Consider the following 16323-nt stretch of genomic DNA (forward strand, 5'->3'; position numbering starts at 1 on the left):
TTTTGTCCACCAAGCCGTCATATCGATTTAACCCACTAGGGAATCATCCCTATCCTTGTTAGTAACCAATATCTACTGTTTGTTTGTTTATGCATTTCTGTGATTATTTAGTTAGTTAGTAAATAAATGATTAAGCCATTTGGTGTATGGATGAGTCATAGTTTAGGCTGGGTTTGTGCAGATAACCAACAGTTTATGACGTTTGGAATGAGACTGACGTGATGTAAAGAATAATTCATTAATAGAAGACTAATTGATCAGATACTAAAATATCTGTGGTATAGTCATTGTGCGTTTTAATGGACATTGTTAATTCTGGCTATCTACTCCGATTTCAGAGCACTCTCGTGTGAGTGTGCCAGAGCGCAGAATATCTGATGAATTTACGAATGCTCAACACTCAACACCCGTTGAATATGGCCGGTGTCAGTAAACATCTGCAAAAAAAAATAGTGTAATTAAATTGTTGCCAGCAGTACAGTCACCAACGCTCTGGATAACATAAACAGCCTAACCAGCTCTGCTAGGGCGAGTAAAATGGTCAGAGTGAGGTGTTCTCTCATTTGTGTCTAGAAGTAGCTAGCCAACATTAGCCAGTGAGCTTGGGTGCTTGACTGCCGTTGAACACTCAGATCAACCCCCCTCAGCTAGAGTGTCCAGTGTGCACGCTGAACGCTCCGATAGCGAAACACTCTTCATTTACCAACGGACAATCTGACAACGTTCTGGATTTACAAACGCCCAGAGCGCACTCTGGCACTCCAGATTGAATTTACGAACACACCCAAAATCATAAAATGTCTAACTTGTAATTTGTTATGCTAACAAGCTAGCAAGAGGTTGCATAGCAACAGCATCAACTTCCAGTAGACAGGCGAAGCGCTAGACAGATACCGTAAGTTTACAGTATACAAAAAAATGAACTAATAGTATATGGTATATACTCACTAAGTATGTAGTATACAGTATGTTAGTATGGTATTGGAACACAGATTTAGTCTTATTCAGTGAGATACTTCTATTGCTCCGTTTGTAACTCAGTGGCAGGTGGGAATGTACCAGTTGTGAAGTCATAAATACCGCTTGAATGTATTCACGTGCTTTGAACTCATTGAGACACGCTGATTGGCTAATGGCCAACAAGTTGCGTAAACCATAAACTAAAAGTACAACCATCGTGGTTGTAATTTCCTTAGTAGGTGAGGTCAGAGGTCAGAATGTGGTAGAAGTGGGAGCTCAGGATGATAGTAACTACCAGTTGGAGCAGCGTAAAGTGGATTTGTTCCAGTCGTACTTGGTAAATTCCCACTTGGATACGAAAGCAGCGTTATTCAAACATGTCTACCATCTTGTAGGGCGCTTTTTGGGCTATAACTTGTGTTGTGAACTTGAATGATTGACATCTTAAACAGACCTTAAAAGAGGTTTGTTTTTAGGATGTTAATGCTCATCTTATCTACTGTATGTTGTATTATGAACCCTTTGTCGTCTGTGTGGTCAGGCCCCTGTCGGAACCCTGGCTACAGACAGCCTTACAAGGAGGTAGAACAGGCCAGTCCAAACGATGACAGAACCACCCCAGCATACCACTGCAGCCAACCCATCTACAGTCCAAATTGTCCCAAGCATGAAAAGGAAATGTAAGCTTGGAGGATGTAGTGTAGAGGAGTTGTCAAACTACCAGGACCGGGGAGACCCTTTTAGTTATAGGAAATTCATCAGGGACCCCCCTCATAATCAAAACACACCCCGAGTGAGGTAAAAAAAAACAGCATAGGAGTTTTACTATGACTTCAGCAGTGCATGGCTGGACGAACCAAGTCTCAGGCCCTAGGAAGGAACATTTTAAAATTAAGTTTTCAAGCTCATTTCATGCAATTTTACACATTTTTGTCATGGGGCATAGATGTTTTTATTTTTTTATTTAACTAGTCAAGTCAGTTAAGAACTAATTCTTATTTACAATGACGGCCTACCAGGGAACAGTGGGTTAAAACACTTCTTCGGGATCGGTGTCCCTTCCACGGGACGGTTGAGCTAATGTAGGCTAATGCGATTAGCTTGAGGTTGTAAGTAACAAGAACATTTCCCAGGACATAGACATCTCTGATATTGGCAGAAAGCTTAAATTCTTGTTAATCTAACTGCACTGTGCAATTTACAGTAGCTATTACAGTGAAAGAATACCATGCTATTGTTTGAGGAGAGTGCACAAATTTGAACATGAAGTTATTAATAAACAAATTAGGCACATTTGGGCAGTCTTGATACAACATTTTGAACATAAATGCAATGGTTCATTGGATCAGTCTAAAACTTTGCGCATACACTGCTGCCATCTAGTGGCCAAAATATAAATTGCACCTGGGCTGGAATAATACATTATGGCCTTTCTCTTGCATGTCAAAGATGGTACAAAAAAAAGTACAAAAGAACGGTTGGTTTTTTCTTTGTATTATCTTTTACCAGATCTATTGTGTTATATTCTCCTACATTCCTTTTACATTTCCACAAACTTCAAAGTGTTTCCTTTAAAATTGTACAAATAATATGCATATCCTTGCTTCAGGGCCTGAGCTATAGGCAGCTTGATTTGGGTTTGTCATTTTAGACGAAAATTGAAAAAAAGGGGCAGATCCTTAACTGCCTTGTTCAGGGGCAGAACGACAGATTTTTACCTTGTCAGCTCGGGGATTCGATCCAGCAACCTTTCGGTTACTGGCCCAACGCTCTAACTAGGCTATCCGCTATCCCAATATTCTGCTATTCTACAAATTTCACCATGAAACAAAGAGAACTTTGCAGATTTAAAGCTTAAATTACATTGCATTTATGTTTTTAAAATTATCTTGGGGAATACAATAATTATTGAGCTGAACATTTTTACTGTGGATAGCAATATTTCTTTGAGCCTCCCAGGCCCATGTTGCCCAGGTTGAAGAAGATACATTGTAGATTAATAATACTACACTGTATTGTATTCCACACTCTAAATTTATTCCACAGATCCCTTGGCCAAAATCCATTTAATCTGTTGTTGTTAGTAATATTTTTTTATATATATATATTGAGATCTAGGGAAAGGCGGGATTCCTAGTCAGTTGTACAACTGAATGCATTCAACTGAAATGTGTCTTCCACATTTAACCCCTCTGAATCAGAGAAGTGCGGGGAGCTGCCTTAATCACCATCCACGTTTTCGGCGCCCGGGGAACAGTGGGTTAACTGCCTTGCTCAGGGGCAGAACGACAGATTTTTACCTTGTCAGCTCAGGGACTTTTCAGTTACTGGCCCAATGCTCTAACCATTAGGCTACCTGCCACCCTTAGCCGCAGACTCCCTGCAGTAACTCAGTTTGAGAAACCCTGGTTTATCTCATACTTTTCCTATTAACCCTCCTCAGGTCCTGCAGCAGATGCCTCAGCTCTACAGGCCGCAGGAGATGCCTCACCCTGATGGTTTTGGCAATCGTTTCCACGGCGACGTCCCTCTCCCTCGACACCCCACCCTCTGTCAAGTGGTCCTCTACCGTCACCCAATCCCAGGCTTCCTCAGCTTCGATGACCTCACTGAAAGAAGACCCCTCAGAATAATGCAGACAATCCATACCAGGGTTTGACAACCCTCGTCCGAAGAGTCAGCGAGTGTTACATCAAGGTTTATGTGTGCGAGAGAGAAAACGTGAGACACAGTGTGAGAGACACTCTCCAGATTCTCCCTGCCCCCCTAGGCCCTACGCCCCTTCAGATTCTCCCTGCCCCCCTAGGCCCTACGTCCCTTCAGATTCTCCCTGCCCCCCCGAGGCCCTACACCCCTTCAGATTCTCCCTGCCCCCCTAGGCCCTACGCTCCTCCAGATTCTCCATGACCCCTAGGCCCTACGTCCCTCCAGATTCTCCCTGCCCCCCTAGGCCCTACGCCCCTTCAGATTCTCCCTGCCCCCCTAGGCCCTACGCCCCTTCAGATTCTCCCTGCCCCCCTAGGCCCTACGTCCCTTCAGATTCTCCCTGCCCCCCCCCGAGGCCCTACACCCCGTCGGATTCTCCCTGCCCCCCCTAGGCCCTACGTCCCTTCAGATTCTCCCTGCCCCCCTAGGCCCTACGCCCCTTCAGATTCTCCCTGCCCCCCTAGGCCCTATGCCCCTTCAGATTCTCCCTGCCCCCCTAGGCCCTACGCCCCTCCAGATTCTCCATGACCCCTAGGCCCTACGCCCCTCCAGATTCTCCCTAGCCCCCACCCCTCCAGATTCTCCCTGCCCCCCTAGGTCCTACGCCCCTTCAAATTCTCCCTGCCCCCCTAGGTCCTACGCCCCTTCAGATTCTGGACCAGAGGGTCCCTGTGTAAGGCTTCACCCCTAACATACACAACCCAACCAAGTTAGAGCCAGCTAGCCTGTCTATGGAAGGTGAACAACACACACTAAGCCTACACAACATACACAACCCAACCAAGTCAGAACCAGCTAGCCTGTCTATGGAAGGTGAATAACACACACTAAGCCTACACAACAGACCTGTATGAGATCTGGCTTGAATGGACCATATACAGGTAACTGCCAAAGTAAAGGAAACGGCAAGGTGTCTTAATAGGGCGATGGGCAACTACGAGCCAGAACTGCTTCAGATCACCTTGGCATAGATCATACATGACCCTAAGCATGATGGGATGTTAATTCCTTACCTCAGGAACCACACATGTGTCGAAGCACCTAATTTCAATATACTTTGTATCCCTCATTTACTCAAGTGTTTCCTTTATTTTGGCAGTTACCTGTATATCAAGCATACGACTTTGGTGGATTTTAGAGCAAAGGAACCAATCGAATATTGCCTCTCAAACCTAGTATAGGGTGTAGGGTGCTGTCTTTCGGATGGGACGTTAAACGGGTGTCCTAACTCTCTGAGGTCCTTAAAGATCCCATGGCACTTATCGTATGAGTAGGGGTGTTAACCCCGGTGTCCTGGCTAAATTACCAATCTGGCCCTCAAACCATCACGGTCATCTAATAATCCCCAGTTTACAATTGGCTCATTCATCCCCCTCCTCTCCCCTGTAACTATTCCCCAAGTTGTTGCTGTAATTGAGAATGTGTTCTCAGTCAACTTACCTGGTAAAATAACGGAGAAATAAAAAATAAAATAAAGTATACAAGTGAAGGTAAAAGATAAAGAGCAATTTGAAGTTGATCTTGAGGTTGATTCCAGGACGGTATGGATTTACCCAGTGCTGCCCAAAGAGTTTGTTTGACACTGTTCAAGAATGTTGTGGAGACTCGGAGATTTACGTAAACTACAGCCATGGAACGTTTGTTTGCAATTTTACACACAGCATCGTACAATTTAATTGTGAATGTTTTGAAGTTCATGTTTTGAAAAGCTAATAATCCACAAGTAAAATAGTTTGTTATTGAACAATACATCTGTTTAAATATCTTCCCATGCTGATAGGATTTCTGTTCATGTATTCAGTAAAGACTCAGCCGAATGAAACTGAAGAAGCACTAATGATATCTTGTGCGACCTCGTATTTGACCCCTATCTGAACCATAACACCTTGTTCCATCTTTAATAACCTTTTTCAAAAGGATAATAGCACCAGACAAGATACTGCAAGTTAAACCCATCACAAGTCTTGGTGCTCCAAAAACCGGCAATAAATCTTATATCCCTATCCTAAATCTAACGATATCCCTTCTCCTAAATCTAACGATATCCCTTATCCTAACAATATCCCTTTTCCTAAATCTGTATTAATATCAATATGGCGTAGTTTCCTAACACAAATGAGGTTGGACCGCAGTACCCCGGTTTCCATGACGCTTGAGTGCGTGTACGGGTGGGGGTTCATTCACGGCTTCAATTACAGCCGATAAATGTCAGAGAGACACTCCACTCTCCGACACGGCGCTTACGAGCAACACGCCGGGCTCTCGTGGGGGCTTCCGCCCGGGACGTGAGAGGAATAGACAGGCTCTTATCTCTGTCTCTTAACACAGAGTGGGGACTGAGAGACACACACACAGAGAGACATAGAGAGAGACAGAGAATGTGTGCGCGGTGTGTGTCTTATACAAGGGATGTGATAAGCCTGCAGACCAGTTCCGCCATCGGGAGTGCGACGGAGCAATTACTGCTGATTGATAATTAGTCTCCACTGGTAATTGGTTCATGATTCAAGCGTCAGATGATTAATTAAAGGGGAACATTATTCCGTCCTCTCTGACGTTTTCGGAGAACAGCAGGTTTACCCCCCCCCCCCCCAACATTTTCTGAGAACAGCAGGTTTGATTGTGATGTGGCTACAACTTCTAGCACCTGAGGAGGTCTGTGTTGAAATGGGGCCCTCTGTAGACAAATACAGTAACACATATACAAAACCATGGACAGTTTCCTGAGATTTTATTCTACAATGAGACAGTGTAGTTGAGTCTTATGGGGAAGTTGTACCATTCTCTGTAGGCTACGTCTTAAAATGCAGATGTTTAGACCGCAAAACAGACATGGGCAAAGAATGAAAGAAAACACACACTACAGACTCCCATACAGCAGACTGCATTATATTTGGTTCTGTACTGATATCTACTGGGTGCTGGTAAGCTTCTGAGCAGGCAGTTGTTGGGGCAGCCCGGTTAGGGCAGCGGCACGGCGGGGTCCTGACACAGGAAGGTCCAGCAGGGCTTGGGCGGTCTGGGCGACCCGCGACAGACCCTCACCGTCCAGGATCAGCTGGCAGGGACACAGGGTGTCCTAGGGTGGGAAGAGGGACAGAAGTCACACACTGTACATTTATTTTGCCTTTATTTAACTAGGCAAGTCAGTTAAGAACAAATTCTTATTTACAATGACGGCCTACCGGGGAACAGTGTGTTAACTGCCTTGTTCAGGAGCAGAACGACAGATTTGTACCTTGTCAGCTCGGGGATTCGAACTTGCAACCTTTCGGTTACTAGCCCAACGCTCTAACCACTAGGCTACCCTGCCGCCCCATGAGCGTGCACATCTGATACAACCGAGCTAATGACTTGTTAACCTGTAGTCAAAACAACCATTACGGTAACACAATCACAGTTACTTAAGGAGCAAAAACACACAGACGTACACTATACAACTTCAATACTTGTACACTCATGCACCACATCCACTGCATGCTCAAAGAAGGACCACACTACATGAAGTACCCATTTCTTTATCCATCATGGAGCGGAAGATGGAGTGGAGACCATAGGGGGAGAAAAAAGGTACAAATTGGGCTTTTAAAAAGCATTTTCTTGAATTCTCCCGTCCTCTCCTCCCAACTCTCTCAAATCATCAGTGGAAAACCTAGAGGACATACACTTCCCGCTCAACTTTCAAAAGAGGCGAGGGCTCTTTCTCAATCCATCTTGCCTTCCTGATTCCTCTCTCCTCGACTCTTCAAATCGTATTGGGAGGAAAAAGGTCCAAAGTCCAATGCATTTTGAGAAGGAGCGGAATCGAGGAGAGATGAATTGAAAGAGCCCCGAGAGCTCATTGGAGTTTGAGGGCAAATGGGATTCATTGGATAAAATCTCTGTCAGTGGGTGGAGCTTGTGACCAGTGACACTTGAGCATCAAATAAAAAGACAATTATTGTAGGGTGGTTCGGTGGAGGGGACTAAACACAGGTTGCAACGCAAAGTACCTGGTTCGATCTAATAAAAAGGAAAACAAAAAAATGAGTGGAGGGCTCGAGAGGAAAGGACAAGGAATCGAGGAAAGACTTGAGCCCTGTAATTTATCCGCCTCTACTAACCCCAGTCCAAACATGCAGCGATGGTGCAATCATTACCTGTCCTGTGAGCTGCTGCACAAACGTACCTTCTTCACTCAGAGGGCAGCACACAAATGACAGTAGTGCACCTGGTATCCACAAGGCAGAGCAGAGTTTGAAGCGCAGGGCAGAATGCAACAAAAGCTTGACGGTAGGAATACAAGTTACAAAACAAAAAACATTTTAGCAGCAAAAAAGCCGACTTCAAAAGCAGACGATGACACACGAAAATGGTTAAATTCCTTATTTAATAATTTCATTACAGAGGAGAAAAACTATAGATTTTATATAAACTCATTTAAATACATAGGTATGATATAAATATTACAAAATACAACAGTATTTCTGTTCAGTTAACATTTTAAAGAATATAATTCATTTCTAAACCAGTGAATATGGTGGTGGTTTCACCTTTTTTTAGTTTCATTTTATAAAACTCATTTTGGTTGAAACATTAAATCGCAAATGCAATTCCAACAACGACTGACTGTGGTTATGTGCCAAAAATGATGTAACAGACAAAAGAGAGGAAATAGACATTTCTACATATCCCTCAGGGACACGGGAATAGAAGGCTGAGGAGTTGGAACCACCTAGCCCGGACCACCAAAATGACTTCATGCAAGGTGACTAAGCTCTATCAATATGCATACATCACCGTCCTATGAAAAAGTCCTGATTACAGTATTAGGATGACACCGGAGTAAGAGACATACCTCAAATACAAGGTGAAATGTTGCCTTCTATTTACAGTGTGTGTGTGTGTGTGTGTGTATAAAATGTATTACACCTCCTCAGTATTTTTGACAATGGTCTTTTTGTAGGCACTAACTCAAAGCCTATGAGGGGAAAACAAAATGGCGTTTTTGGTAGGGTTTTTGGATATCTGCCCGAAATAAGGTCTGCGGTAACACACAGGTCTCGTTCTATGAGAACCTTCATCGGCTAACGTCGCTTTGGGAATTTTGATTTATGTAGTAAAAACGCAGATAAACGCTTCATAATGTCAGTTAGTTAACATGACTTTTCTCGCATAAACCTGTTAACCTTACGTGTTGTAACCCCTATTTCCTTCCCCATTCATTGTGCCCATTGAAAAGGCTAAAACGAACCAGACCACAAGCTGGCGAACTCTACTAGCTTGGACATCACACAGAGTTTCCACAGAGCACTCAGGTAGCTATGACATAGCCTTACGCTGGAGAAAGCAGAGGCCTCAACAATGCACACAAAAAAAAAAACACAGCTTCCCAAGAGTACCCACAGCAACATTGTACACAATAGGGCTGATGGGAAATGTAGTGCCTAAACTGTAAGAGCAGATCACATGACAGTTAATTCAGACTTAAGTTAATAACCATTATCTTTATCTAAATGTTTATTTCGTGCGAGCTTTGGAGAAGTGGTCCCATTGAACGGCTAAAACCAGTAATCTGACTCAATCAGGAAGCGAATTAAACCAATTGATTTCAGTTAGCTTTTATCTATGAGGCCAAAGCTCTTTTCCCAAGCACTGCAACAGACAGAAAAAAAAAAAACACAAAACATAATCTTAAAAAATATATAAATAAGACAAAAAAAATAATTTAATTAGTTGTTTACATTTTTACAAACATGAAGCATGTTAAGCCGGTGACCAAACAAACAGCAAAAAGAAGTTACCATAAATCATTACAAGCTTGGAAATGTTTCTGTACCATCAGTTTTTAGACATAAAAGCATTGGGGACAGCAGTCGGTGTAATGTAGTGTGTAGCAACACCGCTCCCTGGTGGTCACAGTCAGACACAGCAGGCAGAAACCAGTGGAAGGCGTTGGTCAGTGAGTACTCTTACTGGCACTCAGTTATAAACAGGCACGAATGATTGGTCTCATTTCCTCAAAATGGCTTCCATGAGAATATGTCTTAATCCTTTCAGAAAAATGTTGGAGTCTAGGTCACAAAATGTCCTCTTATTTGATAAACGTGGTCCTTTCCTGTTTTCTAATCGCCTCAAGGGTTACAACGGGTGTCCCCAATTCTCTGAGTACAGGGGTTTTCCCTCACTGGAGACAGGACATCCATCGTCAGACAGGACATCGTCAGGACATCGTCAGACAGGACATCGTCAGAACATCGTCAGACAGGACATCGTCAGACACAGAGACAGGACATCGTCAGACACAGAGACAGGACATCGTCAGACACAGAGACAGGACATCGTCAGACACAGAGACAGGACATCGTCAGACACAGAGACAGGACATCGTCAGACACAGAGACAGGACATCGCCAGGCAGGACATCGTCAGAACATCGTCAGACAGGACATCGTCAGACAGGACATTGTCAGAGAGACATGCTGTGCATTAGAGGGGTAAAAGCAGTCATGTAGGGAAGCCCTTTAAAAATATATATGTGAGTTTCTGTATTAGAACTGTAACGGATTAACTCAAATGTATTTCTCTGCTAATCATTCACATAGGTTGTCATGTTCAAAGGGCCCTTTTATCTAAAGGGTATTTCAGACAACATAAACATGGGTCAGAGCCAATCTCTCAACTTTAAAAGGACATGAATTCAGCGGTTATTTTATGAATCACATGGTTCCATGTTGTGCTCAACCACACCAGCTGTTGTACGTACACACAGTGTGCTCTGCTGTGGCTGTGTGTGTGTACTGTCACGTTGGGTACATTTTGATAGCAGCTGTGAGGTTGGAGGGGGCAGCTGACAGTCCTTCCTGTGTTGTGAGGCTCGTCTCTCACCCTGCATACCTCATGCCAGGACAGCTGCGTGAGTGTGTGTGTGTGTTTTTATGGAATTTATGGTGGATTATTTAAGTCCGGGTTGTCTGTGAATGTTCGCATTAGGTGGTCAAATTCACATCAGTCCGAGTGCTCACACACACACACACACACACACACACACACACACACACACACACACACACACACAGTATCTATGAGACCAGGTGGTAGTACAGTGTAGAACAGGGTCCTCAGTATCTATGAGACCAGATGGTAGTACAGTGTGTACAGCAGGATCATGACCAGGCTGTAGAAGATCAAGAAGCCCTCTGAGAGCAGTGAGGAGCAGGTGTTGTAGGGGGTGTCCCCCTCTACCTCACATTTCACCAGGGCCTCCACACAGCGCAGCACAGCAGGCAGCTTACAGAGATACACATCAGACAACACACACACCTCCGTCTGATAGAGAGAGAGGAAGATGACAGATAACAGAGAGAGAGGAAGATGACAGATAACAGAGAGAGACGAAGATGACAGATAACAGAGAGAGACGAAGATGACAGATAACAGAGAGAGACGAAGATGACAGATAACAGAGAGAGATGAAGATGACAGATAACAGAGAGAGATGAAGATGACAGATAACAGAGAGAGATGAAGATGACAGATAACAGAGAGAGATGAAGATGACAGATAACAGAGAGAGATGAAGATGACAGATAACAGAGAGAGATGAAGATGACAGATAACAGAGAGAGACGAAGATGACAGATAACAGAGAGAGACGAAGATGACAGATAACAGAGAGAGACGAAGATGACAGATAACAGAGAGAGATGAAGATGACAGATAACAGAGAGAGATGAAGATGACAGATAACAGAGAGAGATGATGACAGATAACAGAGAGAGATGATGACAGATAACAGAGAGAGATGATGACAGATAACAGAGAGAGATGAAGATGACAGATAACAGAGAGAGATGAAGATGACATATAACAGAGAGAGATGAAGATGACATATAACAGAGAGATGAAGATGACATATAACAGAGAGATGAAGATGACATATAACAGAGAGATGAAGATGACATATAACAGAGAGATGAAGATGACATATAACAGAGAGATGAAGATGACATATAACAGAGAGATGAAGATGACATATAACAGAGAGATGAAGATGACATATAACAGAGAGATGAAGATGACATATAACAGAGAGATGAAGATGACATATAACAGAGAGATGAAGATGACATAACAGAGAGATGAAGATGACATAACAGAGAGATGAAGATGACATATAACAGAGAGATGAAGATGACATATAACAGAGAGATGAAGATGACATAACAGAGAGATGAAGATGACATATAACAGAGAGATGAAGATGACATATAACAGAGAGATGAAGATGACATATAACAGAGAGATGAAGATGACATAACAGAGAGATGAAGATGACATATAACAGAGAGATGAAGATGACATAACAGAGAGATGAAGATGACATAACAGAGAGACACAAAGGCAAACATAATTAGCTTCAAGCACAGAAGGACAATGCAACAAGTAGCTAACAAAAACAGTTTTGTAAAGCATAACTGGATCATCTCAGAGCTGAGAAAAATACTAACATACGTGACCAAGGGGACACCATGACATGTGATGAATCACAGAAAGAACAAAAAAAGGAGGGAATAAAGGGTGGAAAGGAAAGAGTCCTTACCTCAGGGACCCCCAGCCTTCGGCAAGCAGAGATGAAGTTCTCTACGTTGAGACGACACTTGGCCGTGCTCAGCTTTGGCTGAAGAGACAGAGAGACCGAACATCAGGCAGAGTCAACTACACAAGACACACAGTGTTAACAGACACACCGTGTTAACAGACACATAGTGTTAACAGACACCTACAGAGTTGACACAGACTCACAGACAGACACATCATCACAACAAATACCATATTGTTCACTTTTTGATCAAGTCCAGGCCTATTTATTTATCCTAAATTGAGTAGAATTTGACGGTAAATGTCTGGAATTGGCTTACCACTGCTGGGGAGGGAATGTGGATGATGGACACAGCGCGAGGCCGCACGTGATTGGCCAGCTGGCAGAGGACCGTTCCATTGGACAACGCCTCACCTAGATCCTCTGGCAGGACGGTCTTTAACCTCGATTCCAGAGTCTGACAGAGATGAAGGGGGGGGGGGGGGGGACGACGACAGAGAGAAACACAGAGATGGGGGGGGGGGGGGGGGGGGGCAGAGAGAAATACAGAGATGGAGGGAGGGGGGGGGGCAGAGAGAAATACAGAGAAAGAGATAGATACAGAGAGATGGAGATAAATAAATACAACCTATATTTATTTTCCCTTTTGTACTTTTAACTATTTGCACATCATTACAACACTGTATATAGACATATGACATTTGAAATGTCTTTATTCTTTTGGAACTTTTGTGAGTGTAACATTTACTGTAATTTTTTTGTATCTATTTCACTTGCTTTGGCAACGTTAACATGTCAAAATAAAGCCTCTTAAAATTGATAGACCGTAAAAAGCGTACCTTGCGTAGCTGTACGACATCTGGTCTCAACACGGAGCGAGACTCAGAGCGGCCTGCCTCCACCAGACTCTGTGTGGAGCCTGAGATGGAGAACTGACTCTTGACGCTGCAGCGGGACGAGGTGCGGAACAGGAAACTGTTGGGTTTCTGACTCAGGCCTGGAGGGGACGCCGCCTTGGGAGACGACGGAGCGTCTGATAAAACACACACACGTTGTGTTAACTAACATCGGCGTTGTCTGTACTAGGAGATAGGAGATGAACTGTATCGGTGTATACCTGATCGGCTAACAGAGCGCTGAACCGGTGATGTGTGAGACACTGACATCTGATCTGCACTCTGTTGAAGGGGGAGTGAGGCAATTACATGATTAACATCAGGTGTGGATTATACAGTCTGGGTGACAGTCAGACATGATTTACATCAGGTGTGGATTATACAGTCTGGGTGACAGACATGATTTACATCAGGTGTGGATTATACAGTCTGGGTGACAGTCAGACATGATTTACATCAGGTGTGGATTATACAGTCTGGGTGACAGACATGATTTACATCAGGTGTGGATTATACAGTCTGGGTGACAGTCAGACATGATTTACACCAGGTGTGGATTATACAGTCTGGGTGACAGACATGATTTACATCAGGTGTGGATTATACAGTCTGGGTGACAGACATGATTTACATCAGGTGTGGATTATACAGTCTGGGTGACAGTCATAGACATGATTTACACCAGGTGTGGATTATACAGTCTGGGTGACAGTCATAGACATGATTTACATCAGGTGTGGATTATACAGTCTGGGTGACAGTCAGACATGATTTACATCAGGTGTGGATTATACAGTCTGGGTGACAGTCAGACATGATTTACATCAGGTGTGGATTATACAGTCTGGGTGACAGTCATAGACATGATTTACATCAGGTGTGGATTATACAGTCTGGGTGACTGTCATAGACATGATTTACACCAGGTGTGGATTATACAGTCTGGGTGACAGCCATAGACATGATTTACATCAGGTGTGGACTATACAGTCTGGGTGACTGTCATACATTTTACATTTACATTTTAGTCATTTAGCAGACGCTCTTATCCAGAGCGACTTACAGTAGAGTGCATACATTTAATTACATTTTTTATTTTTTTTTTACATTACATTACATTTTACATACTGAGACAAGGATATCCCTACCGGCCAAACCCTCCCTAACCCGGACGACGCTATGCCAATTGTGCGTCGCCCCACGGACCTCCCGGTTGCGGCCGGCTGCGACAGAGCCTGGGCGCGAACCCAGAGACTCTGGTGGCCCTAGACCACTGCGCCACCCGGGAGGCTGGGTGACAGACATGATTTACATCAGGTGTGGATTATACAGTCTGGGTGACAGACATGATTTACATCAGGTGTGGATTATACAGTCTGGGTGACAGTCTGTCTGTGCGATCATGCGCCCCCGTCACTCGTTGGCAATGTTTGGCTTGAAAATGACAGCAAATGAGTTGGGCAAGAGCACAAACAGACCTGGGACCGGGCTATAGGAGGAGACGACAGACGACCTGGGACCGGGCTATAGGAGGAGACGACCTGGGACCGGGCTATAGGAGGAGACGACCTGGGACCGGGCTATAGGAGGAGACGACCTGGGACCGGGCTATAGGAGGAGACGACCTGGGACCGGGCTATAGGAGGAGACGACAGACGACCTGGGACCGGGCTATAGGAGGAGACGACAGACGACCTGGGACCCGGGCTATAGGAGGAGACGACAGACGACCTGGGACCCGGGCTATAGGAGGAGACGACAGACGACCTGGGACCGGGCTATAGGAGGAGACGACAGACGACCTGGGACCGGGCTATAGGAGGAGACGACAGACGACCTGGGACCGGGCTATAGGAGGAGACGACAGACGACCTGGGACCGGGCTATAGGAGGAGACGACAGACGACCTGGGACCGGGCTATAGGAGGAGACGACAGACGACCTGGGACCGGGCTATAGGAGGAGACGACAGACGACCTGGGACCGGGCTATAGGAGGAGACGACAGACGACCTGGGACCGGGCTATAAGAGGAGACGACAGACGTCCTGGGTCCGGGCTATAGGAGGAGACGACAGACGACCTGGGACCGGGCTATAAGAGGAGACGACAGACGACCTGGGACCGGGCTATAGGAGGAGACGACAGACGACCTGGGACCGGGCTATAGGAGGAGACGACGTGGGACCGGGCTATAGGAGGAGACGACCGACGACCTGGGACCGGGCTATAGGAGGAGACGACCGACGACCTGGTACCGGGCTATAAGAGGAGACGACCGACGACCTGGTACCGGGCTATAAGAGGAGACGACCTGGGACCGGGCTATAGGAGGAGACGACCTGGGACCGGGCTATAGGAGGAGACGACCTGGGACCGGGCTATAGGAGGAGACGACCTGGGACCGGGCTATAGGAGGAGACGACCTGGGACCGGGCTATAGGAGGAGACGACCTGGGACCGGGCTATAGGAGGAGACGACAGACGACCTGGGACCGGGCTATAGGAGGAGACGACAGACGACCTGGGACCGGGCTATAGGAGGAGACGACAGACGACCTGGGACCGGGCTATAGGAGGAGACGACAGACGACCTGGGACCGGGCTATAGGAGGAGACGACAGACGACCTGGGACCGGGCTATAGGAGGAGACGACAGACGACCTGGGACCGGGCTATAGGGGGAGACGACAGACGACCTGGGACCGGGCTATAGGGGGAGACGACAGACGACCTGGGACCGGGCTATAAGAGGAGACGACAGACGACCTGGGACCGGGCTATAAGAGGAGACGACAGATCTGGGGCCGGGCTATAAGAGGAGACGACAGACGACCTGGGACCGGGCTATAGGAGGAGACGACAGACGACCTGGGACCGGGCTATAGGGGGAGACGACAGACGACCTGGGACCGGGCTATAGGGGGAGACGACAGACGACCTGGGACCGGGCTATAGGAGGAGACGACAGATCTGGGACCGGGCTATAAGAGGAGACGACAGACGACCTGGGACCGGGCTATAAGAGGAGACGACAGACGACCTGGGACCGGGCTATAAGAGGAGACGACAGACGACCTGGGACCGGGCTATAAGAGGAGACGACAGACGACCTGGGACCGGGCTATAAGAGGAGACGACAGACGACCTGGGACCGGGCTATAAGAGGAGACGACAGACG

The 16323-nt window shown here is 45.8% G+C and overlaps 1 protein-coding gene across 2 annotated transcripts in view; it reads right to left on the minus strand.

Moving 5' to 3' along the window:
* Positions 1–6380: 6380 nt before the first annotated feature.
* Positions 6381–16323, minus strand: part of lrch4 (leucine-rich repeats and calponin homology (CH) domain containing 4) — a 55570-nt gene continuing 45627 nt past the window's right edge. Inside the window, exons 13-17 of one of the 2 annotated variants that reach the window (XM_038995831.1) lie at positions 13365–13425; positions 13087–13280; positions 12567–12704; positions 12248–12325; positions 6381–6745 (exon numbers count right to left, since the gene is read on the minus strand). In XM_038995831.1, the coding sequence (XP_038851759.1) occupies positions 6578–6745; positions 12248–12325; positions 12567–12704; positions 13087–13280; positions 13365–13425 (639 nt within the window). In that variant the 3' untranslated portion in view covers positions 6381–6577. Of the gene's footprint in view, positions 6746–9975; positions 10975–12247; positions 12326–12566; positions 12705–13086; positions 13281–13364; positions 13426–16323 lie in introns of those variants that run through there. The other variant, XM_038995830.1, reaches the window with a different exon arrangement.

Source organism: Salvelinus namaycush, chromosome 6 (assembly GCF_016432855.1).
Source record: "Salvelinus namaycush isolate Seneca chromosome 6, SaNama_1.0, whole genome shotgun sequence".
NCBI classification, from domain to species: Eukaryota; Metazoa; Chordata; class Actinopteri; order Salmoniformes; family Salmonidae; genus Salvelinus; species Salvelinus namaycush.